Source organism: Sus scrofa, chromosome 12 (genome assembly GCF_000003025.6).
Source record: "Sus scrofa isolate TJ Tabasco breed Duroc chromosome 12, Sscrofa11.1, whole genome shotgun sequence".
NCBI classification, from domain to species: domain Eukaryota; kingdom Metazoa; phylum Chordata; class Mammalia; order Artiodactyla; family Suidae; genus Sus; species Sus scrofa.
Window position 1 is genome coordinate 56,358,244 of NC_010454.4, and position 27,213 is coordinate 56,385,456.

Below are 27,213 nucleotides of genomic sequence, written 5' to 3' on the forward strand. Positions count from 1 at the left end.
GTCTGGTCCAGGCTTTGAGAGTTGCAGAGTCTGAATTACCACGAAGAGCCCAAGAGAAACAGGCGTAGACACCTGAGCCCTGACACTGTTACATGGCCCTACACCCAGTGCTCTAGTTCCCAGCATCACCCACGCATCAGTCTGCGTTTTCACGCGCCTCCCCCCTCCGCCCCCATGTGATGTGTGCGCACGTTATGGTTTGAGAAAAATTCCTCTGGATCGGGGATCACCAAGCTTTCTCTGTTAAGGATCAGATAATAAACATTTCAGGTTTTGCAGGGCAACTGCTCAACCCCAGAGCGGCCACAGACAAAACATAAATGGGCGTGGCCACATTCCAGTAAAACTTCATTTACAAAAGCAGGTGCTGGGCCGTATTTTCGAGGATAAGGGAAGCGTGTGTGCAATGCTTCTTCCTCACTAATTCGCATCCATCCAAAGAATGTTCATCTAACATCTGCTGTTTGCTGAGGACAAAACTCAACAAGGTAGGCTGCTTCCTTGTATCGCTCTCATCCTTCAGCTCATTTAAGGGGCCCAAGGAGAAACCTGTCCCCTAAAGCTTATTACCCAAAAGTTGTCTAGATTGTCCTCTCGTGGAACAAATTTTCTCTGGATGCCTCAAGAGTTCTACAGTTTTAATGAGTTCTACGGCGCTCTATCGAGAGGCTTGTTTGTTATGTTGTCGGGAGGTTTGTTTGTTGTCTGGGAGGGCTCTGCATTCCTTCTAGGATCATTTTCCCCACATATCCTTGGAGAGGCTTTTTTGGATTAATTACTATTTAGAACAGTGGTTCTTAATTTTTTTTTTTTTTTTTTTTGCCATGCCCTCAGCATGTGGAAGGTTCCCAGGCTAGAGATCGAACCCATGCCACAGCAGCAACCTGAGCTGCTACAGTGGCAATGCCAGGTCCTTAATCTGCTATGCCACCAGGGAACTCCAGTGGTTCTTAATCTTGAGCAGGTGTCAGAATTCCCCGGAGGACTTGTTAAAATATGAAGACTGAAGGCTGCCGGGCCCCACCCTTCAGAATGTATGACTCAGTAAGTCTAAGCCACTGCCGATGCTGCAGGCTGGGGGACTGCACCTTGAGGCCTCCTGATCTAAACACGAAATCCCACCATCCTATAAACCTCAGTTCCACCATGGTTTTCCTGCTTTCTGTCCTGTGGTTCCTGTATCCCTCAAGGAGGGGCCTTCTTCCTCCTCTGCATGCTAGAAGAGGGGTAACAGACTCCTCTGGAATCCAGGAATCCCAGCTTGCATCCCATCTCTTCTCTCATCAACCAGCAGTGCACTTCCCATTGTTTGCCAGCTTGTAGTTTCCCGCCTAGTTTCTCCCTCTCCGGGGAGAGAGCTGTGTGCCCACTAGTGCCACCCTTCCTGATCCTCACGGAGAACAAGGCACCGAGAGCAAGCAGAGGCCCGTCACACGGTACGAGAGCAGCACACGCTGGGTCTCGCAACTTTGGAAGACAAGGACAAGTGGACAGGTTAGATATATGTGTTAATAAACCTCGAGACATGCTATAAATTCGATCAATACCATTGATTTCTTCCTCACACATACAGACAAAATGAGATAAGGAAGACACTTTTACAGCACCGAGCACTCTGGCCAAAACGATGGATGGCCTAAGGGAGACTCCAGGAGAAAGAGGGGCAACTTGAGGCCCAAGAGTGAGTGGGAGGCGGGCATGGAAAGGGGACACCTGCGTGTCCAGCACTGCCCTGCTAGCGGTAAACCTGCGGGGTCCGTCCCAGCTGATGGAGGACCTCGAGTACCACACAGGGCCTGTGAGTTACAGTCAGTGCACGGTGGACACTGCAGACACAAACGAGACCGGGAGTGACTGGCTTTATTGAAAACAAGGGGCACCCATGCGACAGAGACCACACGTGGGCGTGAGCTCACTGGCCTCGACGCACCCCTTCTGGAACAGAAGACCTGCTCTGCTCTGGGACCGCAGTCCTAAAGGTTCTTCCCCGGAGCGCCAGCTGTGGCTCATGCAGTTCAGCCCTTCCTGGAGAGCACTCCTAAAACGGGGTCTCCTAATGACACCTTTCCCCGGGGGTCCACGAGGAGAGATCAGCTGAAAGATGAAGACTTGTCTTTCTCCTGATGGAGAAGCAAGAAAGCAACACCGTGTGAAATCCCATCCAGAGGCCGAGATACCCTCCAGGTCTGAGACCAGGTTCGCCTCTGCTCTCCAATCCATGAAAAAATGGGAGAACAGGGAGATTTTCTAGGAGATGCAGTTTCTCCGGATGGAGCCTAGAATCTTCAAATGGACCCAGAGACAGAAATGGGCCAGGAGAGCTTGGCTATTGAAAGCGCTTCTTTCCCAAGTGGGATCTTTGATGCTTGTCAAGGCTTGACCTCCAGCTGAAACTTTTCCCGCAGAGGGAACATTTATAGGGTTTCTCTCCTGTGTGAACCCTCTGGTGTCTATTAAAGTTGGATCTTTGAATAAAGCTTTTCTCACAGATGGGACATTTAAAGGGCTTCTCTCCTGTGTGCGTTTTCTTGTGGTAACACAGCCCCGAGAAGTCGCTAAAGCTCTTCCCACAGTAATCACACTTGCAGGGCTTCTCTCCTGTGTGGGTTCGCTGATGTTTCACCAAGTTTGAGCTCCTCGGAAAGGCTTTTTTGCAGGTGGGGCACTGAAAGCTCGTCTTGGCGGTGGTGTGAGTTCTTTGGTGAAAAATAAGCTGGGGGTTCCGGTAGAAGGTCCTCCCGCACTCCCTGCAGGTGGGCACTCTCTGGGCCATGGGCGCTCTCGGCTGCGCCCGCTGGGGGCCCTCTCTCCTCTCCTCCACACCCTGCACGGACGGCTCTCCGGGGGGGGCTCGCGGCAGACGCGGACTCTGCCGCTTCCCCGCACTCCTCTCCTGCGGAGAGAGCTGGGCCCCCGGCCACTCGCCCTGGGGGCTCTCCTGGGCCTCAGGGGGGTTCTCTTCTGCTGCAAGGTGCTTCAGCTGGTCCTCCCCGAAGAGGCCGCCCACGGAAGCCTGAGAAGGTGGCTCTCCTGAAGCTGGAGGTTCCTGGTCCCTGCAGTTCTCCAGGTTGAGGTTCTCCTTGTCATTCTCCTGTCGGTCCCCTGGGAGCAGAAAGAAGATGTGGCACAGCTCAATTAGGGGGCGGCCCGACTTTCCAAGCCGTGTATCAGAGAAGGGGTCATCCTCAACCAAGAGGGCCTCGGTGAGGGAAGAAGGCAAACGCTGTCCAGCCTGGACCCAGGCTGTGACTCGGCGCTGGGGCCGAGGCGGCGGGACAGCAGGGACAGCAGGGACAGCAGAGCAGGGCTCACAGAGGCCGCAGGGGCCGGCCCTGCTGACAAGCAGCAAGTGCTTCTAAAGGCCCAGGAAAAACAAGTCTAGGGTGTAAGGAGTACTCTGAAAAGGTTTTCGGCTTTTATCTGTTTACCTAGACAAGATAAACGGGATCAATGAAAACAACTTGAAAAGCTCACAGAGGAAAACCAAATCGACCTCAATCACAGGCCCCAGAGGCAACAGCCAGGAGGAGACGTTTCCCTCCCGTCTTTAGTTTCTGCATAGGTGCTATGTGTTCACACGGTGTGTGATTTCTCCCCACACGACTCGACTCGCATCCCACTGTATAGAGAGTTCTCTGTCTGGCTTTGTAGCATTTAAATTGTAACTGGTGGTACTTAGCAACTTCTCACGGATTCTCCCTTTCACGAGTAACCCCCACATTCATGAAACGCGACAGTGTCACTTTACTGGGGCTGTGATGCAGAGCAAGGCTGCCACGTCCAGGTGAACCCCTCGGGCTGTGCATGAATCCAGCATTCACTTGTGCCTCATTAACTCACACAACAGCTCACCTGTGCTCTGCGCATCATAACTTAGGTTTTTGGTTCTTACGACTTGATGCATGGAGTGAAGATTTCATTCTGGTGGTAGAATTTATCTTCAACTTTTAAAAATTACGTTCTTCCTGCAGATCTAAAGATGCTATCTGCCTTGCTCTTTCCTATGTTAGTGCCTTTCCAATTACTGACAGAGACCTAGGAGTCTCCTAGAGAACCAGACCTGATTTGTTCGTGTGCAGAGCCTTGCAGGACCGTCCTCTCCAGTGCAAAGGCACGTCCTCCTGTCTTTAAAGGGGCCTTTGTAAATACCGCTTCCAAGAGCCGACTAATGGCCCCCCATGGGGATGTCACACTAAACACTTAAGAGTAAAGACAGAATTTTAAGAATTCGCCCACTGTAGGAATCTAAGTTGTTTATTATATTTTACTGCTAAAGATAATGACAAGCATTCTTCTTCACCAATGCTGCCCACGTTTCTGATCCATTCCTTAAAGGAGGTTCCTCCAACTAGAATTACTGTGTCAACGGGAACGAGGGGTGTTGTTCAAGCTGTTGGCATTTACTGGCAAATTGAATTCCAGAAGGACCCTGCTATCCTCCCGTCTGAGAGGCTGGGCAGAGGGGAGACGAGTGTTCAGTACTTAGGTATTGACTGTCTCGAATATCTGCCATTTAGATGGGTGGAAAAGGGTTTCTCATTGTTAGAAATTTTAATTCTTTAGTTATTAAAGGATCGGTTTTTTTCACATTTATTTTTCCTACTTTAAGACTGTTGTCCACTTCTTTACCGGGAAAGTGACTTTGTTCTTATCAACGTGCGTTAACTCTTTCTATATTAAGAAAAATAGTCAAATGCCATGACTATGTCATGGTCATGAAAAAGGTTTTTCATCAGTTTAGTTACTTTGTTTGGAATTATTTACAATCTAGAAAGTTGTGGTTTCTTTTTTAAAATTTTTTAATTTTTACTTTTATGGCTGCACTCACAGCATATGGAAGTGCCTGGGCCAGGGATGAGATGCAAGCCAAGGCTGTGACCTCTGCCGAATCTGTCCACCAGATCCTTAACCTGCTGCACTTCAGTGGGAATTCCTGGTTTCTTTCTTTTCATATACACTCAAGTCTGTAAGATTTTCCTTAATGATTTTTCCCATTGCTCTTTTTTTTTAAAATTTTTTTGGTTTTTTTTAGGGCTGCACCTGCGGGATATGGAGGTTCCCAGGCTAGGGGTCCAATCGGAGCTACAGCTGCCAGCCTACACCACAGCCGCAGCAGCGCAGGATCTGAGCCACGTCTGCAACCTACACCACAGCTCACGGCAACGCCAGATCCTTAACCCACTTAGCAAGGCCAGGGATCGAACCCATGACCTCATGGCTCCTAGTCAGATCCGTTTCTACTGCGCCACGACAGGAACTCCTCCTATTGCTTTTATACTTATAAAAATCTTCCTCAGCTAGACATGAGCCAAACATTTAGTCATTTTCTCCTCTCTTATTATTTTATTTTCATATTTTATATCTTTTCCATCTATTTGACTTATTTTGTTATGTGACATATATAAAACTTAAGTTGGGAGTTCCCGTTGTGGCTCAGCAGGTTTAGAAACTGACTAGTATCCATGAGGATGAGGGTTCGATCCCTGGCCTCCTCAGTGGGTTAAGGACCTGCTGTTGTCACAGGCTGCGGCGTAGGTCACAGATGCGGCTCAGATCCCATGTTGCTGTGGCTGTGGTGTAGGCCGGCAGGTGCAGCTCTGATTAGACCTCTATCCCAGGAACTTCCACATGCTGCAGGTGTGGCTCTAAAAACAAAGAAAAAGAAAAACTTCAGCTGATTGCTTCTCCCGGTCTTTTTCCTGCTTCTGCTCAGAGAAGAGTGACTCATCCCATGGATTTCTGCTGCTGCTTCCTCCGTCTCTTGTCAGTCTTGTATGGACCGGCCTCTGTCCTCAGGCCCTCTGCTCTGGTCCATGGGTCTGTGCATCTACTGTTACATCAGTATCCCACTATGTTGATGAGTTTCCCTTTTTAAAATGACATACCCTTAATGTTTATAGACCCAACACTCATGAAGACTCTTCTTTCAAAACTTTTTACTCTCCTTGCAGTATCCTGATACCTACTTAAGAATATATTCCAAATTCAGTTGACCCTTGGACAACGTGGGGGTTGGGAGCCCAGCCCGGTGCACTCAACACCCGAGAGTAATAGTCAGCCCTGTGGATCCAGGCTCTGCTTCGTGGATTCAGCCAAGTGTGGACTGTGCAGTAGTGCGGTACAAATTTACTAAAAAGTCAGAGGATAAGTGGCCCTGCACAGCTCAAACCCTGGCTATTTAAGGGCCAGCTGTACCTATGTTTGCAGTCCTTGGGGGTTTCAATTAGAGGTATGAGCATATGCTTTTGGAGGCTTCCTTCCCTGCTGACCTGCTTTAGCTGTGAGCTGTTCCTCCAGAAGCTCAAACAAACACCTGTCCACTCTCTCCTGGGCCTTCTGCCCCTGCTCTGAGTCCAGATCTGGCAGACTGCTGGCTCTTGCACCTTTCAGACTGGACCACCCTTTTCCATCCTGGTCTTACTGTCTCAGGCCTGCACTCCTGACTTCCCACCCGGCTCCCTCCCCAGGGCTCCGTCCCACGCTGTCCTGCACACCTCAGCTGGCTCCTCCTCTCTTCCCACCCAGCCTCTCTCAAGAACCTACGACGGCATTTCTTTGCCTTCTCAAGGCAGGCTGGCTTCATACATTCTCCATGGTCTGCTTCAAGGTAAGATCTAATGGGACCCTGTCCGCAGGCGGGACAAAGGAAAAAAAAAAAAGAAGGCCTATGAGTGGTGATATGGAGCCATCGAGAGCTGGGGATCCCAAGTAAGACCCTACTGCGAGGGGGCGCACGGGAATCCCTGGACCTTCCTCTCACTTGAGCAGTGAACCTAAATCTGCTCTAAAAAGTGAGGTTGGAGTTCCTGTCATGGCTCAGTGGTTAACGAATCCGACTAGGAACCAAGAGGTAGCGGGTTCAATCCCTGGCCTTGTTCAGTGGGTTAAGGATCTGGCGTTGCCATGAGCTGTGGTGTAGATCACAGATGCAGCTTGGATCCCACGTTGCTGTGGCTCTGGCGTAGGCCAGTGGCTACAGCTCCGATTAGACCCCTAGCCTGGGAACCAGCCCTAAAAAAGGCAAATAAATAAATAAATAAATAAATAAAATAAAATAAAGCAGCATTTCCAAACTTTCTGCCTGCTACCCATGGTAAGAAATACTTTTACATCAAAATACAGACACATATATCCAGAATACACATTTTCTGAAACACTATTTAGCCCAACCTCTGATATTTCCTATTTGCATTCTGATATTTTTTTTCTTTTTTTTTTTTTCTCTTCTTTCTTTGCCTTTTCTAGGGCCGCTTCCTGCAGCAATATGGAGGTTCCCAGGCTAGGGGTCTAATCGGAGCTGTAGCTGCCAGCCCACACCAGAGCCACAGCAACGTGGGATCCGAGCCACATCTGCGACCTACACCGCAGCTCACGGCAATGCTGGATCCTTAACCCACTGAGCAAGTCCAGGGATCTAACCTGCAACCTCATGGTTCCCAGTCGGATTCATTAACCACTGCGCCACGACGGGAACTCCACATTCTGATATTTTCTATTCAGTATTATCATTTCAATTTTTTTAAATGCTGGCTGCAACCCTATAAAATATTCTCATAACCCACTAATTGGTCATGAAATGTGGTTTGAAAAATGCTGCTCCAGAGGAATCTTAGTGAAATGGTTTAATGATAAATGTGTGGCTGAAAGTGAAACCCATACATCTCACCTGACACTTGCTCTCTCTGTGGTATATCAGCAAAGGAAAAGAATTCATCAGATCTCACTGGGGAGAAAGGATGCCTTGCCAGACAGTTCCCAGCCTTGTTCCTTTTCTCCCTCCATGGATCTGGGGTCTTTAGTCGAGGTGAGAGTGTGAGCGAGTGTGTGTGTAGGTGATGAGGTAGGTTTGACAGTTGATTTTACGTAACAGCAAAATTAAAAGCATGCACAAGGCAAAGGGTGACCGCTGTTTTACAACAGAACCAGTTCGCATTTCTTCACACCCGTCTTAAATGATTTATATGAAGGATTTATTGTTGCTGCTGTTTAATGAAACTTGGGTGCATGCAAATAAGCAAAAATTTATTTCTCTGCTCGATTGTCTTGTTTATTTTGTTGGGGGTGGGTTGGTTTTTTTTTTTTTTTTTTTTGTCTTTTTACAGCCACACGTGTGGCATATAGAGGGTCCCAGGCTAGGGGTCAAACTGGATCTGCAGCTACAGGCCTATGTCACAGCCACAGCAATGGCAGATCTGAACCTCATCTGCAGCCTGCACCACAGCTCATGGCCATGCCAGGTCCTAAACCCACTGAGCAGGGCCAAGGATCAAACCCACGTCCTCATGGATACTAGTTGGGCTTGTTACCACTGAGCCATGACAGAAACTCCAGATAATCTTTTTTTATAATGGAATCTGACCCCTATCTGTATTGGTCTCAATCTGTACTAATCTTAATTCTCTCTGAGAAAGAAAGCTGTCACAAGAGACAAGAGTGAGACAGCTAATCGGATGTGAGGTCTTCCATGATGAACTATGTGTGTCAACAGCCCAAGAGCCAGAGTCGAGGAGACCGTGCATGGTCATTCAAACTGTAGTGATCAGATCACAGCTCGCTGTGACCAGTGTAATAGGAACCAAGTCCTAAAACCTCCCCCCCGCCACCACGTCCGATTTCATGACTGGAGGTCAGATGGCCCTGGAGTGATGGAGGCTCACTCACCTGTGCAGGTGGGTCTTGGGATCTTCTCACTGCCATGCAGGTGCAGTCCTGCCAGCTCTGCCCCGTACCCAGCAGGGCTAGTCAGGTCAGGCTTGGGATTGGAGATGCCTGGTACAGAGAGAGATACTATATGGGCCTGGATGAAGGCGGAGGGCCAGGGACTGCGCGGTGTTTCTCAAAAGAGGGCCCTGAGTGTCAAGGGAAATGAATCAGAAGGCTCTGGTGGAGGCCGCTAAGACGCTCCTCCCAGAAGGCAGCGTGGAGCTTCGAAGACACCATTGTGCAAAATACAGCCAGGATACACGAAGGCCACAGAAAGAAGGTTCTGAGCGTGTGGAGTCAGACACCCGGGAGGCCGGTACAAAGGTTGTCACAGGGACCCCAAAGGCAGCCGGGCCTGCAGGTTAGCAGAAAAGCGCAGGCACGCAGCCGGCCACAGCTGAGCGCCAGAGTGACCGGCACTTAGGGGCTCCGTGGCAGTGAGCAGGTGACTTGAACTGATGCTCACTTTCTTCATCTGAAAAATGGGACGCCCATCACCCATTTCCGATGAAAGGAGCTACGGGGCAGGAGGAACCAGGGCTGTCCCAGGCACAGGACACCTCCAGGACCTGGGACTGGGTACCATAGCTCCTCTATCTCCCATGCGCCCCAGCTCCCAACCACGTCCGATGCACCCGAGAGCACCGAGGAGCCTGTCCACGAGGGCCTGGGGCCTGGCCCCTCCACGGGCGGGCCCCGCCCTCACCTCCCGAGACCATCTTCCCGTAGGTCTCCAGCATGAGGTCCCAGTACTGCTCCTTCTGGGTGGAATCCAGGTGACTCCACTGCGCCTAGGAGGAAACGGTGCCGTGAGTCCTGCGCGGCTCTCTCAACCCCCTCCCCTGCCTGTGGGACACGGAGAAGAAGGGACGGGCCCCAGGCTCTGGGCACCGGAAGATCTGAGAAGCCGCATAGGTGGTTCAAGGCAGGAAGCCGAGGGGAACCTCCAGGCCCCAGGTCTGCCTCTTGCCACGGCCAGGACACACGGAGGTTGGAGGCCCCATGTTCTTAAGTGGCGTGTCTCTGAGAGTGGAGACCAGAGGCGGGCAGGAGCCCTTTCTCTACTCGCCTTCTGTTTAACGCTTTCGCTGCTTATAGGAGGGTCTTCGAGCAGTGGGAGCCCGACAGTCCCAATGGTTCACTAAATCTGGAAATCCAAGAAGGAAAGGAAGGAAATTTAAAATGTGTTTATTGGAAAAGTAAGTGCAAATCAGCGAAGAGGAGGGGAGAGTCGCAGTGCACAGCCAGGCGAGCTGTGAGCCTCACTGTGACACAGCCTGGTGCGTTCTGAGCACAGCTGCTGCAGCCACACACACTCGACGCTGCCCGGTGGGTCTGAGTTTAGGGTCTAACAGCGAGTCAGCTTTCCTCCCAAGGAGTAGGAAATGGAGGGGTCCCGAGATCATGCCCCAGACCTGCCCTCTTGTCCATGGAGCTGAGCCCGGAGACAAAGCTGGAAGGCCTCGGAGCTAGGGTTCACATGGGAATTCCAACTGCAGTCCCCACCAGGGAGGTGGCTGTGAGACCTTCAGACCGTGGGGCAGAGGGACAAGCAGCCCAGTCTCTGGTCAGACCCACTGGGATTCTCGTCCCGGCTGCACGATCTTGAACATAGTTCTCAACCTTCCTGGGCCTCAGTCCTCACCTAATGGTAGCACTGGACTCAAAAAACTGTCAGCAAGTTCAAGAGAAGTAACGCAGGTGCAGCCTGTTTTCATAGCACCCTGCACTTTTTGTCCAGAGCTTTCATCAGAGTCTAATAAATACTTATGTTATGTACATACACAAATGCACACACATACACAAAAGCACTTAATGAACAGTCGCCTCTGCAGCACATGTGCGCCGTGAGACAAGGACCCTCTGCTGTTTTTCTCAGTGCCTGAGACCCTGCCCGGGATAGAGCAGGCACTCGGTGTGCGCTGTCTGGACGAAACAAAGCCCCCAGCCAACACGTCCGCAGCAGGCAGTATGTAATCTTACTTTTACACCACGTGCGGCCCACAGGACAGCAGCCCGCGGACCCGCCCCAAGGGTCCACAGAGAGAACTATGGATCCTCTGCTCTCTCGGGAACCACAACGTTGACAGCCATCCAGTACTGTTACAAACACAGGCTGCAGACTGCAGGCCACGGCAGTGAGGAGGGAACGCGAAGTCACCTCCCAGGCACCCAGGCCACTACCCAGGGAGGCCGTTCTCTGTCCTACGTGAAGTCAGCCCACCACCCGCCCCGCCTGTACACCAAAGGGGAGTGGAGGTGGGTAGGAAGAGTGGGGACACGAAAAGTCCTTAATTAGCAGTTGCTAAGCTGCAATAAAAGATGAAAAGGAGGAGTTCAATTTTTTAGGGTGAAAAAAGTGAAAAGATGAAAAGTGACCTCTATCTGTTTAACTATTACCTGTAACCATGTTTTAAATATGGATTTTGTTTTCAATTTAATTTTTAAAGTCGGAATTTTTAGCAACTCTTTTTGTTAATCTTTTGTGACTGAAGCCACCCTAACAACCTCCTGGAAGGAACCGGCTCGAGCAGACGCTGCTGAACACAGAAGTCCTCTACCCTCGCGGTCGGAACACAGGGGCTCTCGCTTTGGCAGAGAGAGCAAAGGGTGGGGGGCCAGGCTCGCTAACACCTGCCTAGCAGCCTGGCTTGCTGGAGACGAGCCTAGTCCACGGATGCCAAAATAGTAGCCACGAAGTACAGCACCAAACAGAAAAGAGCAAGGCTACCAACCCTCCAAGGGCCACAGTCAGCCCTTTCAAAGCCCAGAAAAGACGCCCTGGGGGGTCTCTGGACAGTGTACCTCCATCTTAAAGCCACAAATGTACTCGAGGAACCACCAAGAAGTTAGAGAGGCTGGAAGGAAACCCCTTACTCAAGAGGCCAGACACCAACTGCAGCTGTCTTCCCTTCCTCTCACTCTTAGAAGAGGAGGGAAAAAAAACAAATCTATTGTGGAAGGACACAAGTATGAGATTTGATGGGGAAAGAAGCGCAGTTTCATGAGGAAACAGCACCATCTTGTGGGCTTGTGGGACTTTGCCACGACTGCCCCGCCCAGGCCAGAGGTTCCCTTCCCAAGGTGGGAAAACAGGGATGGGAGCAAACCCTGCGACTCAGTCTCCCGGCTGACACGGTGGGCTTCATACCCGCCACTGTTCTCGAGGCTCCTAACTTAGGGAGGAGATTAGAGGTCGTGGTTCCCCACCTTCAGAAATTCCCCTCACTTACAAAGGTCCTTCTGGTGCAAAGAGCTGCTGTTGGTTTGGGGGAGGGGTATCGGGATCCTGCAGGGATGATTTCTGTTCCTTTGGGCTCAGTGGCTGTTAATCATTTTCCGATACACACACACACATATATATATAGGCAGTTTATATATTTATACATACACACATTTATATATGTATGTACACACACACACACACACACACACACACACACACACACACACACGGTGCTGCTGGCGAACATTTGGAATCTTTTGACCTCAAGCTATCCAGAACAGCTTGTTAGCTAATGTCATGTAATACGGAGCTAATGCTTAACTCCACCAGTTAAAATAGTTAATAAATTGGATGTGCTTTTCATAGGGATACTCTGTATTTACTACAGAAGAAACAGGAATCCTCCAAGTTGGCTTAAGATACTTGGCAGAAAGCCTACATCTTTTTCACCAGGCAGCCTCCTGCCTGACAGTTTGGTTTCTGAGTACCTTAGAGCAGGAAGAAGGGCATTCCAGAGTCACTCAAAGGGCGCGTCCCTCCCCAGCCCCTCCCCACCCCACGCTCAGCCCGGGGCAAACTGTGCAGCTGGGATTCTGGCTCCTAAAGCTCAGCCTGAAACGCTGCGGCTCAGACCTGGCTTCATACAACAATGACACTGGCTTCGCCACCCTCACCGTCACTGTCCAGAACCTCACGAGGAAGGTCCCACGAAGAGGCCCCCAGAGGTTCGCAACAATGCTTTGATAAGGTGTGCAGGGGCCTGAGAAACCTGATTTTTATCAAACACAACTTTTCAGAGTTGTTCACCACATAACCAAGATAAACTTGTTCCTGAGACTTCTGTTTACAGCCAAGATGGAGTCACAGGGGCTGGATTTACCTTCCTGCTGACACAACTAAAAATGTAAATATAAGAAGCAATGCTGTACAGTTAGGCAGAGCAGAGCAGAAATCTCTGTGAGCCCCACAGCTGCCCAAGCTTCCTGCCTGGACAGGGCATCCAGGCCCACAGCCCCTGAACACCCCAACACCGTCTGGACGGGGCATCCAGGCCCACAGCCCCTGAGCACCCTGACACCGTCTGGACGGGGCATCCAGGCCCACAGCCCCTGAGCACCCTGACACCGTCTGGACGGGGCATCCAGGCCCACAGCCCCTGAGCACCCTGACACCGTCTGGACGGGGCATCCAGGCCCACAGCCCCTGAGCACCCTGACACCGTCTGGACGGGGCATCCAGGCCCACAGCCCCTGAGTACCCCGACACCGTCTGGACGGGGCATCCAGGCCCACAGCCCCTGAGCACCCTGACACCGTCTGGACGGGGCATCCAGGGCAGTGGAGAGGGTGCCCTACTGGAGCCGGTGGTCCCCCTAGGACTGAACAGCAGTTCAGGGTTTAGAGGCCACGAGGGTTAGAATTACTAGCAGAGCACAAGACCGCAGCTGGTTAGCTGCCAACAAGAGGGCTCCTGAGATCTGCAGAGGGTCCCCCTCAAGGCAAGGAAAGATTCCCCCCAAAGAAGCAGAAGGCACCACCACATGATGCTGGAAACACTTGACACTTATAGGAATGCAAAAACATGCAGTCTCCAAAAGGTAGCATCCACAAAGCCTCACCCGCAAGCAAAGCTTACCAGGCATACAAAGCAGTAGGAAAACACATCTCATAATGAGATCAATCCATTCACTGAAACTGACTCCACTGACATAGGTGACCCATTTGTAGACAAGGACATGAGCACAGATACTGTAAACACATTCCCTATGTTCAAGGAGCAGGAGGAAAGACTCGAAAGACAGGATGGAGCCCAGACGCATACTTCTGGAGATGAAGACGACATCTGAGAGGAAAGCACACTAGATAAGACTAACAGCAGATAAAACACTGCAGAAGAAAATATTCATGAACTTGAAGACATAAAAACAGAAACTATGCAAAATAACACGGAGATGAAAAGGAGAGTGAGAACACAGAGCATCAGTGAGCAGTGGAGCAACTGGATGAGACCTAACATGTACATGCACGTCCCACACGCATGTTATTCCCACAGCTGCCAAGGAGGCAGAGAAAGAAGAGAGACAGGAAAAGCAGTTGAAGATGTAATGGCCAAATAGTCCCAAATTTGGAGTTCCCACTATGATGCAGCAGGCTAAAGATCCAGCGTCGTCTCTGTGGTGGTGTGGGTCGCTACTGGGGTCTGTGTTTGTTCGCCAGCCTGGGAACTTCCCTATGCCATGGGTGTGGCAAAAAAAAAAAAGTCTCCAAATTTGGTGGGGTTTTTTTTGTTTTTTGTTTTGCTTTTTATGGCCACACCCGAGGCATATGGAAGTTTCCAGGCTAGGAGTCGAATCAGAGCTATAGCTGCTGGCCTACAACACAGCCACAGCAACACAGGATCTGAGCTGCATCTGGGACCTTCACCACAGTGAGGCCAGGGATGAAACCTGCATCCCATGGACACTAGTAGGTTCGTTTCTGCTGCGCCACAACGGGAACGCCAGTGTTCCCAAGATTTGATGAAGACTGTTATGTGAGACACCCAAGAAGCTCAATGAGCCCCAAGAACAGGAAACATGAAGAAAATGACTCCAAGGCACATCATGGTCAAATGTTTAAAATTAGTGAGAAAACACTAAAAGCAAACAAGGAAAATACGCTATATGCAGAAGAACAAAGGCATGATTCCATTGCATGCAAAATTCCAGAAAATGCCAAGTACTGAATGGTGACAGAAAGCAGATCAGCAGGTGCCTCCGGCCTGGGGGAGGGTCTTGGGGCAGCAGGGGGGTTACAAACAGAACCCTCAGGGCCGACAGATGCGATCACTGTCTTTGCTGCGGTCATGGGCTCACGCTTGGACACTTTAAACACGTGCGGTTGACTCTCTGTCAGCCACACCTCCCTAAGTTAGTGAGGGAGCGTGCCTGGCCCCACACGGGATCCAATATTCAAAACCACAAACCGACTCCTATGGCAGAAGCCAGACTAGGAAATGAAATACCAGTTCTTCCCTAGCGTGACCCACAGATATCCAAGAGTTGAGGAGTTCCCGTCGTGGCTCAGTGGAAACGAATCTGACTCGCATCCATGAGGACGCCGGTTTGATCCCTGTCCTTGTTCAGTGGGTTAAGGATCCGGCGTTGCCCTGAGCTGTGGTGTAGGTTGCAGATGCGGCTCAGATCTGGCGTTGCTGTGAATGTGGTGTAGGCCGACGGCTACAGCTCCGATTCAACCCCTAGCCTGGCAACCTGCACATGCCACAGATGCAGCTGTTAAAAAGGGGGGGGGTCAGGATTGCTTCATCAGAACAACTGCTTCCAAGGCCTACATTTTGTTATTCAAGATGACAATTAGGAAACATTCTGCCTTAAAAGAAACATGGAAACTTGGTTTCATTCCTCATGTATCACTATCATCCTTGCGAGGCTCTCATCTCTCCCCCACTTCTGAGGATGCTTCCCCCTTCAATCCACACCCTCAGAGCATGGTCCTGGGCTGAGAGAAGCAGGGGAGCCCAGCTCACCTGAGGTGCTGCTTGGAGAAGGGAAGCTCCGAGGTCCTCGTCTCTGGTGGGCCTTTCCTCAGGCTGGGCAGGAAGCTGGGAAGCAGCCACTACTGAAGGAGACAGGAAGCTGGAAGAATCCAGAGGTCCCCCTCGACCACTCCCAAGAGGGCCCAGGTACAAATCCTTACCAGTTAGTGCCAACATCTGTTCTGTGATCGCAAGACTTGCACTGGCCTCCCTAACAAACTCCAACTCCCTCCCAGCCTTCCCAACAGCCTCCCCCAAATTTCCTCCCACCTCCTTCCTCAGAATCCAAATCTAAAAGATGGGCCCAGGGAGTTCCCGTCATGGCGCAGTGGTTAGCGAATCTGACTAGGAACCATGAGGTTGCGGGTTCGATCCATGGCCTTGCTCAGTGTAAGGCCAAGAGCTGTGGTGTAGGTTGGAGACACGGCTCGGATCCCGTGTTGCTGTGGCTGTGGCGTAGGCCAGCAGCTGCAGCTCCGATTCGACCCCTGGCCTGGAAACCTACATATGCCGCAGGAGTGGCTCTAGAAAAGGCAAAAAAAAAAGAGACAATAAATAAATAAATAAATAAATAAATAAATAAATAAATAAAGATGGGCCCTGTCATCAGGTGGTTTAAACTGCAGATGGTGACTCTCCAAATCAGTGATTCGGGCAGGTCTACCCTGCTTCCGAACCTTCCAGAGACCCCCCCCCAACTGAGCAGCCTATCCTTCCAAACCCCATTTCCCCAGGACTGTACCCCACACACCAGCATGCAGAAGTGCCGCTCACCTAGCTCCTGGTCCGAGTCAGACTCCTCCTTCACGATGCAGCTCGGTGGCTCGCCAGGCCCGGAGGCTGGGGGCTGAAGCCCCTGCTCCTGAGGCACTTCGGGATGGGGCTCCATGCCCCCCACCTGGCAGCTGGCAGCTATCACCTTCTCAGAAGAGACTTCTTGTCCCAGAACTTGGATGCTGATCTAGAGACCACATACGCTAATTACCGAAAGACCCAGACTGAGGATGTCCCAAAGCTGCCTGGCCAACCTTCCTCACACATGGGAAGGGTCTGTAGGGACACGGAGTAGGGAAAGAAAAAGCCAGCAGTTATCTCTGGCCCTGCAGGAACTGGGGGGGCGGACACGGGCATGAGAGAGGCCTGAGCCAAGCCAGGGACACTGTCAGACCAGCCACTGAAGTTGTGTTTCTACCGCAGGGGCTCCGTTAAGGAAAATGCGGGCGACTTTGGAACAGCTTCTCCGGTGTTCCAGTCTGAAGACGGAACGGGATGGGGGACTTGATCTTCAACCCCCAATGGCTAAGAAGTGTCACAGGGAGTCTTATTAGAGCCAGGTGAGCTGTGGGGGCGCACAGAGGTGGTAGAAAAGAAATACCTATTTGGGGAGTTCCCATCGTGGCTCAGTGGAAATGAATCCGACTAGGAACCATGACGTTGCAGGTTCAATCTCTGGCCTCGCTCAGGGGGTTAAGGATCCGGCGTCACCGTGAGCTATGGTGTAGATTGCAGATACGGCTCAGATCTGGCGTTGCTGTGGCTCTGGCATAGGCTGGCAGCTACAGCTCCAATTCAACCCCTAGCCTGGGAACCTTCATATGCTGCAGGTGCAGCCCTAAAAAAAAATAATAATAAAAAATAAATACATATTTGGTCTCTGTCTCAGGTTCCTGGCATAGAGCCCCCCAAATCTTTAGGATTTCCTGAAGGACGGGGGTGACGGGAGCAACTTCTGTTATTCAGAATGAGCTAGTTTCAAATATCTCTGAGTCTGTGCTGGCAAGGTGACTCCTGGTGGCCCCTAAACAGCTTCAGGACGGAGGCTGGTCACCAGAAGAACGATCAGGTGATTAGAGGGCTGGAGCCTTCATCCCTACCCCTCAACCTGGCAGAAGGGAGAGGCCTGGAGACTGAATCACTCATGGCCAGTGATTAATCAATCCTGCCCAAGTGATGAAACCTCCATAACAACCCTGAACCTGGGGGGTTCGGGGAGCTGCCATGCTGCATACATAGAAGCGCCAGGAGGGCGGGGTGCCCAGAAGACGGCACAGGAACCCTGTGCCTCCCTGCCTCCTCCCTCTGCTGTTCTTCAACCAGATCCTTTAGAACAAATGTAAATGTAAGTAAAGTGGGGTGTGTGTGTTTTTTGGGGGGAGGGTGTCTTTTAAGGCCACATCCATGGCATATGGAAGTTTCCAGGTTAGGGGTGGAATCAGAGCTGCGTTGCCAGCCTACACCACAGCCACAGCAATGCGGAATCCGAGCCACATCTGGGACCTACACCACAGCTCATTACAATGCTGGATCCTTAACGCACTGAGCGAGGCCAGGGATCGAACCCACAACCTCATGGTTCCTAGCCAGACTGGATACCGCTGAGCCATGACACGAACTCCAGTAAAGTGCTCTGAGTTCTTTGAGTCATTATGGCACATACCAACCCCAAGGAGGGTGTGGGAACCTCCAACTCCGCAGCGGGTTGGTCACAAGCACGGGTGGCCCCGCAGCTTGTGGCTGGTGTCCGAAACGGGGCAGCCTCGTGAGACTGACCCTTGTCTGCTGGGTCCCAGCCAGCCGGGTCGTTAGGGTCACAAGGGAACTGAACTGCAGGACACCTGGGTGGTAACAGTGACTTAGAGATCTGGCTGTGGGGGTGAAAACGCCACAAATCTGGGCCGGAGAAAAGGCAACAGGCCTGCTGAGGGCCCAGAGGAGACCTGGGGATCGCACCGGCTCTGCTTACCCACTGCAGCAGCCTCTGGGGGTCTTCCTTCAAGCTCTCCACAAGGGTCACTGCCTCCTCCCCGCTGCCCGGACACTGCTTCCGCACCCACATCTGGATCTCCCCGGGCAGGATGGTCAGGAACTGCTCCAGCAGCAGCATCTCCAGGATCTGCTCCTTGGTGTGAAGCTCGGGCTGCAGCCACTGGAAACAGAGCTTCCGAAGCTGTCTCAGGGTTCATGGGGCCCAGACATCACCTGGTAAGGGAACTGCCTGAAAAGCTGGCATGCAGTCTCGGGGCTGGAGGGCTCGCCTGGGGGGGCGGCATCCGGTCCAGGGAACGGAGACTCCTCGGCCTTGGCCAGTGGCAGCGGCAGCACCAGAGCCTGCCCCGGCTCCATGGGCATCACCTGGCTTGGCACATCCATGAGGTGAAGTGCTTCTGGGATGGAGTCGTCCCTGGAGGACCAGGTCTTCACAGAGCCTCTCACGGGGACACTAGAGAGAGGGTGAGAGCCGTGCTGTGCGGGGGAGGGGACACACCTCAGGAAGAGCCTTGGAGGCAACTCCAGAACTCCTGGGCTTTTTTTTTGGTCTTTTTAGGGCTGTACTCACAGCCCATGGAGGTTCGCAGGCTAAGGGTTGAATCGGAGCTATAGCTGCTGGCCTACACCACAGCCACAGCAACACGAGATCGCAGCTGAGTCTGCGACCTACACCTCAGCTCACGGCTACACCAGATCCTTAACCCACTGAGCGAGGCCAGGGATCGAACCCGCATCCTCATGGACACTAGTTGGATTCGCTTCTGCTGAGCCACGACAGAAACTTCCGGACACACTGTCCTGTTTTGAAAGGGGGTAAACTTGAAGCGACCACGCAGACCACTAATCCCGTATCTAAACAGTCACCACACCCTGACCTTTTTCACAGCGTTCCCTCTTGGTCTTCAAATGGCCAGACCAAGTGGAAGAATAAAACGCACCACATGGAGCGTCTTCACTGAGGGTTTCCAGGCAAACGGCTCCTTCTGCCAAACCCTCTAGTATCTGCATCCATACGTCTGCAGAACAAAGCTGAACAAAGGCATGGATGCCCTAGGAATAAAGGCTACGGTTGAAAGGATCGGATGCTTCCAAAATCATTACGAGGTTGAAGAGAACTCGTCCCCAAAAAGTCCAGTGAAATTTGTAAGGGGTCTCTTTGGATGGCCATGTTCACAACGAGGAATTTTTGAAAAAGCTGTCACACCGAAATTTGCAGCCCTGAACTGTAAGAAGGGTTAGAATGAATACTGACCGCCTCGAAACATTCCTACAGACTTGAACCCAGTAATCACTATTTTATGACAAATGGTATCAAAATTTAGAAGACGGTATTCAAGACAGTGGAAAGAGAAATATTAAATGGCAAAATTAATATGAAGATATTTTTAAAGAGTCCTGCACTATTTCTAGCTTTTTTTTTTTTTTTTTTTTTTTTTTGTCTTTTTGCCTTTTCTGGGGCCGCTCCCTCAGCATATGGAGATTCCCAGGCTGGGTGTCTAATCAGAGCTGTAGCTGCCGGCCACAGCCACAGCCACAGCAACGCCCGATCCTTAACCCACTGAGCAAGGCCACGGATTGAACCCACAACCTCATGGTTCCTAGTCGGATTCGTGAACCACTGCGCCACGACGGGAACTCCTAGCTATCTTTCTTGCATGTAATCGTAATACTGGATCATTGGGTCTGTCTTCAAATATTATCAAGGAGCTAAAAGTCATGATTTCTCCATAACACGAACCACGACAACCAAAAGGCACCTGCGGGTCTGGCTTGATGAAAGATCAGTACCACGCTAGCTTTTGGTAGTTGCTTCTCCCTCCAGGTATAAGAGCAGCGTCCTCATCCCTATCACTTCACCCAAACAACTCACCCTGTATCACACAACCATTTAAAAATAGGGGGTTCCTGCTGTGGCGCAGTGGAAACAAAACCAACCAGTATCCATGACGATGTTGGTTCAATCCCTGGCCTCGCTCACTGGGTCAAGGATCTGGCATTGCTGTGAGCTGTGGTGTAGGTCGCAGATGAGGCTCAGATCTTGCACTGCTAGGGCTGTGGCGTAGGCCAGCAGCTAGAGCTCAGATTCGATCCCTAGCCTGGGAACCTCCATATGTCAAGGGTGCAGCTCTAAAAAAAAGGCAAAAAAAAAAAAAAAAAAAAAAAAAAAAAGGGAGTTTCTTGGTGCCCTAGTGGTTAAGGACTCGGCATTGTCACTGCTGTGGCTCAGGTTTGATCCATGGCTGAGGAACTTCCACATGCCACCAGCACAGCCAAAACCAAAAAATAAACCCACAAAAAACCAACAAAAGCAAATTTTTTCAAGGGTACAAAAAAAGGAAAGAGAGAGGTAAAAGACTGAGCCAATATTACACGTTTCTCACGTGGACCTCACCAAGTGTACTTTTTGTTTACAAAGAGACCCATACATTTCAATCATACAGTCATGCAGTGCCCAGTGCGCTCCAGCCACCTCTGGGCTCAGTAATTCAGGAATTCTGTTTCTGGTCAAGGCAGCCCACCCGCTGTAAACAATGACACTACAGGAGAAAAGCCACGAGGCCGCTGCTTTCAAGCACTGGACAACAGGCAGGAATGCAATTCCTGAGAGAAGGTCTGAGCAGAGCTCCACGAGCACCCCAGCGGTCTGCACAGGGTCGGTGTCCCAACACTGGCGCAGGAAGCTGGGGCTCGGCAAAGACCTGGGGTCTCACTAAAGAGAGGAGGCTGCGGTCAGCATGTGAAGCTATTGAGGCTACCTGGAATCTGAAGCAGAGGCCAGGGGAGAGGAGGCAGCCACGGGGGCAGAGGCAGAGGTCTGTCTCCGCGGCGTTTCCCTGCGGGCCCCGGCCGAGGGTCGGGCTGCGCCTCAGCAGGGTGAAACCATGCAAGGCTTAACAGAGAGCCGTTGTTAGCAGGGTAAGAGCCGAAGAGGGTTACAAAAGGCCAGTCGTGGTGAGAGACATTCACGGTGTTGTCCACTGAGAGGACAGAGAGCCTAGTGACCCTCGAGCCATCCTGAGCCATCAGAAAGGCCACACGCTGGGAGTAAAGGCCACGCTCCAGGGTAAGGCCTACTGTCAACCTGCCCCAAAGAACCGAAAGCCAAGCTTCAAGGAGATCCACAGAGGAGGCCCAGTCTACTGGTCTATTCCAACCCAGTTAGAAGAATCTGGAAACACCTTGGGCTTTCCAGAAATCTGCCCTCACGCCAAACCAACGCAAGTCAAAGGTGACCAGTCAGAAACTGACCTGACTGCTGGGACAAAAATCAGCTCTTCAGAGGAAGACAGCAGGATCCGTCCCGTCTACAAGTGTGCCATCCACAATATCCAGGAGGGAATCCAAAGTTACCAGACAAACAAAGAAACAGGAGAATGTGACGCAGAATCAAGGAAAAAAGCCATCAAGAGAAACCAGTCCCTGACAGTCTGAGGAATTAAAGCCAACACAGTTTGAATGACTTTCCATAGATATAGAAATTATAAAAAGAAGCAAATGCAAATTCTAGGAAAAGAACCATCAACCCAGAATTCCACTTCCAACACAGCAAAAAAAAACACATTTCAAAGAAAGAAGTAAAATACGTTTTTCAGATAAATAAGCTAAGAGAATTTTTCACTAATAACTTGTACTACAAGAAATGCTACAAGAAATGCGACATTCTTCCAGTTGAAACTTAGATCTACCGAAAGTAATGAAGATCTCCAAAAACAGTAAATACGTGGTGAATAAGTATAAAATATTATGGTTTTATTTCCTCTAACTTCCTTAAAAGGCAACTGAAAAACAACAATAGGTAGAACAGAAGTAGAAGTAAAAGATATAAAGATAGCAGAAAGGAGGGGGTAAACTGAATTAATCTGTTGTTAGGTGATTTTATTTATGAATTGCTAATTGAGAAGTAGAATATGGGAAGTAAGAAGTGGCGTCAGGTGAGGTGACAGACAAATGGGAAATGTAAAGTGAGGGGCAGCAGGTGAGAACTGTGAATCATAAAGTGGCACAGTATTAAAGCATACTCTGCTAAGTTAAACTTTGATAACTTAAGGATGCACACTACTAGCTGCAAAATTATGATACAAGGAGGTATGGCTAAAAAGCCAGCAAAGGAATCCTAAAAAAAGTCAATAATATGATAGGAAAGGATCAAGGGAAGAATAAAAAACAGAAAGATCAAATGGAAAAAAGATAATAAGGCAGACTATTACCCAGCATGGCAATAATTACATTAAATGTAAATGGACTGAACCCTTGAATTATAAGGTGGATTGTCAGATTTAAAAAAGCCAGTCCGGAGTTCCCGTCATGGCGCAGTGGTTAATGAATCTGACTAGGAACCATGAGGTTGCGGGTTCGATCCCTGGCCTTGCTCAGCGGTTTAAGGATCCGGCGTTGCCATAAGCTGTGGTGTAGGTCGCAGATGTGGCTCGGATCCCACGTTGCTGCGGCTCTGGCGAAGGCCGGTGGCTGTAGCTCCAATTCGACCCCTAGCCTGGGAACTTTCATATGCCGAGGGAGCAGCCCAAGAAATGGCAAAAAGACAGGAAAAAAAAAAAAAAAAAAAAGCAAGTCCCAGATATCTGCTGTCGACAAGAGACACTTACATATAAAGACAGTTTAGAAATAAAATGGTGGGAAAAAGACATCTCGTGCAAACAGCAAGCCCATGAAAGCTGGTATAGCTATATTAGCATCTGACCAAGAGACTTCAAGACAAAGATGGAGTTCCCACTGTGGTGCAGCAGGTTAAGGATCTGGCAATATCACTGTAGCCGCTCAGGTGACTGCTGTGGCACAGATTAGATCCCTGGCCTGGGAATGCCCACATGCCTCAGGTGCAGCAAAAAAAAAAAAAAAAAAAGAAAAGAAAAGAAAAAGAGGGACATTTCATTATGATAAATGGGTCAAATCATCTAGAACATGAAACAACCCTAAACGTGACTGCACCTGACATCAGGTCTAAGGGACAAATCCTCAATCATGTTGGAGATTTTTAAGACCCTTCTCTCAGTAATTGATAGAAAAAAAACAGACCCCCCCCAGAAATCAGTAAAGATACAGAAAATCTGAACAACATTATTAACCAACTTGATCTAATTGACACTTAGACCCAACAACTGCGGAATACACATTCTTTTTTTTTTTATCTTTTTGCCATTTCTTGGGCCACTCCCGCGGCATATGGAGGTTCCCAGGCTAGGGGTCGAATCAGAGCTGTAGCCGCTGGCCTACGCCAGAGCCACAGCAATGCGGGATCTGAGCCGAGTCTGCAACCTACACCACAGCTCACAGCAACACCGGATCCTTAACCCACTGAGCAAGGCCAGGGACCGAACCCGCAACCCCATGGTTCCCAGTCGGATTCGTTAATCACTGCGCCACGACGGGAACTCCAACACATTCATTTAAAATGCATATGAAACACTCACTAAAACAGACCATACAATAGTTTCAAAACACTGGAATCTTAAAGTATAGATTCTCTGACCACAGTGAAATTAAATTAGAAATCAATAAGCAAGATAACTAGACTATCCCAGTGTATGGAAACTGTGAAATAACACTGTGAAATAACCTATCTTCATTCAAAGAAAACCACCACAAAGGAGATTAAAATATATCTTCATATTCAAAGATGATGAAAACAACATATCAAGACTTGTGGGAAACAGCCAAAGCAGTGCTTAGGAAGAAAGGTACAGCTTCAAATAAGGATGTTAAAATTTTAGTAAATATACATGTTATCTAGATCTGTTTGGCTTCTGAGTTTCAAATAACAAGTAGCAAGATTTCAGAGAGCAAGAGACTGATCAGTAATCAAATTTACTTGGCTCCTGAATTAAGATAGCTTAGATAACACTTAGGGAAAATGACTTTTAGGGAAAACTATAGATCTTATATAAAATATTTAAAGCTGATTTCAGCAATTATATTCTCACATAATGGTAGGAAAAAGGCTTCATTTACTCATAATTAAATTACTTTATACATGGTTTACAGGTTGCTATCTCAATGGCTTCCTGAAAATCGGCTCCTGTCACCAAAAAAAGTTTAAAGTTATCCCAAATGTATAGTTGTTATATTTATTACTCAGAATGAATTTCTAAATGAACCATACATTCATATATAAGTAGCCATTTGCAGAGCACCTACTACAAAAACTATCTCCTCAATCAAACTTCAGTCAAGCTCCTGAGCCATCTTTTTGACCAGGACTGGCCCTTGGACACTGTCCTTGGCCCTTCCAGTCTGGTTTGGCAAGGATCTTGCTGAATCCAGTTTAGGAAAAATCCCCTACCTTTGATATTTGATCAAATTCAACACCCTCTGGTGCTGGACCACCCTTGGTGTCTGATCAAATTCCTCATTACCCCAGCCTGCCTTCAGCAAAACTCCTGTCAAGTTGGCTTGGTCAGAATCCCTCCTCTACCCGGATGTTCCCTCTTAGTAATCTTCCATCCACTGACCCCCCGCCCACTACACCTTGGCTATAAATCTCCATTTGTCTTTGTTGTATTCGGTCTCTTTCCCCAGTATCTCAAAACCCCAGGGTAGTTCCCCAGAGCAGTCTGCCCTTACCCTTTTGTTTTTTTATTTCCTTTTTTTTTTTTTTTTAATTATTTTAGTTGACTTACAATGTTCTGTTAATTTCTGCTGTACAGCAAAGTGACCCAGTTACACATGTATATACATTCTTTTTTTTCCACATTATCCTCCATCATGTTCCATCCAAGTGACTGGATATAGTTCCCTATGCTATCCAGCAGGATCTCGTTGCTTATCCACTCCAAATGCATCTACTAACCCCAAAGTCCCAGTTCCTCCCACTCCCTCCCCCTCCCTCTTGGCAACCACAAGTCTGTTCTTCATGTCCATGAGTTTCTTTGTTTTCTGTAGATAAGTTCATTTGTGCCGTATATTAAATTCCAGATATGTGACATCATGTGGTGTGTGTCCTTCTCTTTCTGACTTACTTCATTTAGTATGAGAGTCTCTAGTTCCATCCATGTTGCTGCAAATGGCATTGCTTTGTTCTTTTTTATGGCTGAGTAGTATTCCATTGTATATACATACCACATCTTCTTAATCCATTCATCTGTCCTTTGACATTTAGGTTGTTTCCATGTCTTGGCTATTGGGAATAGTGCTGCTATGAACATAGGGTTGTATGTATCTTTTTCAATGAAAGTTTTGTCTGGATATATACCCAGGACTGGGATTGCTGGATCATATGGTAGTTCTATATTTAGTGTTCGGAGGTACCTCCATACTGTTTTCCATAGTGGTTGTACCAATTTACATTCCCACCAACAGTGTAGGAGGGTTCCCTTTTGTCCACACCCTCTCCAGCATTTGTTATTTGTAGACTTACTAATGACGGCCATTCTGACCCAGTGTGATGTGGTACCTCATTGTAATTTTTGATTTTCATTTCTCTGATAATTAGTGATGGTGAGCATTTTTTCATGTGCCTGTTGGCCATCCATGTCTTCTTTGGAGTAACATCTATTTAGGTCTTCTGCCCATTTTTCGATTGGGTTGTTTCTTAGGTCAGTCTCCCAAAGCAACAGAAATAAAAACAAAAATAAACCAATGGGACCTAATCAAACTTAAAAGCTTTTGCACAGCAACGGAAACCATTAGAAAAACACAAACAAACCAAAAAAAACCTACGAATGGGAGAAAATAGTTTCCAAAGATGCAACCGACAAGGGCTTAATCTCCAAAATATACAAACAACTCATACAACTCAACAGCAAAAAAACAACCCAACTGCCTTACCGGTTTTAATGAGTAAGTTTTTTCTTTAACACTATGTTTCAGCTCCATATTAGGCAAGGCTGGAGTCATTTCTAACCCTCACAAGTCCCCTGCAAGGTGAGTATTACAGCTTACAGACTGGGACCCTCGGAGACTCACAGTGGTAGCCAAATTCAAACCCAGGGAGCTCTAACGTCTGTGCTTTGGGGAGGAGAGCTGCAAACCTTGGGGTAATTTGTAGGCGCGAGTTTGGAGGCCGTCAGAAGGAGAGGACGAACGACAGGCATTTAGCGCCCTGGAGGCCAGGAAAGGCATCCAGTCCTGCCCGGCGCCGGGCAGAGCTGCCCACTGCGTTCTCCACCCTCAGCCCACGACACCGGTAGCATCCTAGAAAGATGGACTCCGGCATCAGTCCCTTGGGGTTCCCACTTCCGGAGGCTCATTTCCAGCCCTTGGGGAAGGCAGGAGGGAGGGGCCCCGTTTTGGTCCCAGTCCAGAGACGTGGCCGGAGATGTCCGGCGAGGCCTACAGGCTCAGGGACCCAGACCCCGGTCTGGGGTCCCGGGTCTCCACGACCCAGAGTCAACTCGCAGTCCTGCCGTCCCTTCCCCCGCACTCGCCGCGTCCCCACGCGCGCTCCCAGGCGCTCGGGCGCGCGTGCGCCGATCCGGCCGCCACTGCCGGAGGCCCGGCCGAGTCCGGCGCGGACGCAGGCGTCGCCAGGCCCAGCCCCGGGCGGCCGCGTCCAGGCCTGACCGGGGTTGACCAGCCCGCGCACGCTCACCTCGGTCCGCGGCGCCGGCTCCGGCCGCACTTCCGGGAGACTGACGGCTGCGCGCGCCTCTGGCGGCCCGCGGGGCGGACCCGGCGCAGGGACGGGAGGGGGCGGGGCAGAGGCGCGGGCTCCGATTGGCCGCCCGGGTCGCCCCGCCCCGCCCCGCCCGCGCCAGCGATTCGGAGGCTGTTTTGCGTCGCCCGCAGCACGTTCGGTGTCATTCATTCGAGCTTCGTGCGGTCGCCCTGTCGTCGCCTGGCAGAGGTGTACCGAGCCCCTGGTCTGGGCCGGGTGCTGGCCCAAGCACTGCCAGGCCTGCGGAGGTCATGTCCGTGTCTCTCCCGACCCCTCTGCCAGGTCCCACACCACAGCTGTAGCTCTCCACCCTTATCCCTGGGTCTTCACCAGGGTCCCTCCTTCTGGCGGTTCTCCCTTCTCCTGGCCT

General features: G+C 50.1%; 2 protein-coding genes across 9 annotated transcripts in view; one reads left to right on the forward strand and one right to left on the reverse strand.

The window, feature by feature from the left end:
* DNAH9 (dynein axonemal heavy chain 9) overlaps positions 1-8,084 on the forward strand; it is a 321,249-nt gene extending 313,165 nt beyond the window's left edge. For 3 of the 8 annotated variants that reach the window (XM_021067888.1, XM_021067882.1, XM_021067889.1), the window contains 2 exons: positions 6,468-6,607; positions 7,697-8,084. In XM_021067888.1, coding sequence (XP_020923547.1) covers positions 6,468-6,607; positions 7,697-7,799 — 243 coding nt within the window. In that variant the 3' untranslated portion in view covers positions 7,800-8,084. Of the gene's footprint in view, positions 1-11; positions 1,388-6,467; positions 6,608-7,696 lie in introns of those variants that run through there. The other 5 variants (XM_021067887.1, XM_021067884.1, XR_002337369.1 and 2 more) reach the window with 4 other exon arrangements.
* On the reverse strand, positions 1,536-26,805 carry ZNF18 (zinc finger protein 18). Its single transcript, XM_013981344.2, is given in 9 exon segments — positions 1,536-3,102; positions 8,662-8,769; positions 9,410-9,494; positions 15,455-15,546; positions 16,238-16,424; positions 18,207-18,424; positions 18,427-18,683; positions 21,482-21,537; positions 26,778-26,805. Coding segments are annotated over 7 exon segments (1,653 nt in total). The 5' UTR covers positions 18,614-18,683; positions 21,482-21,537; positions 26,778-26,805; the 3' UTR covers positions 1,536-2,326.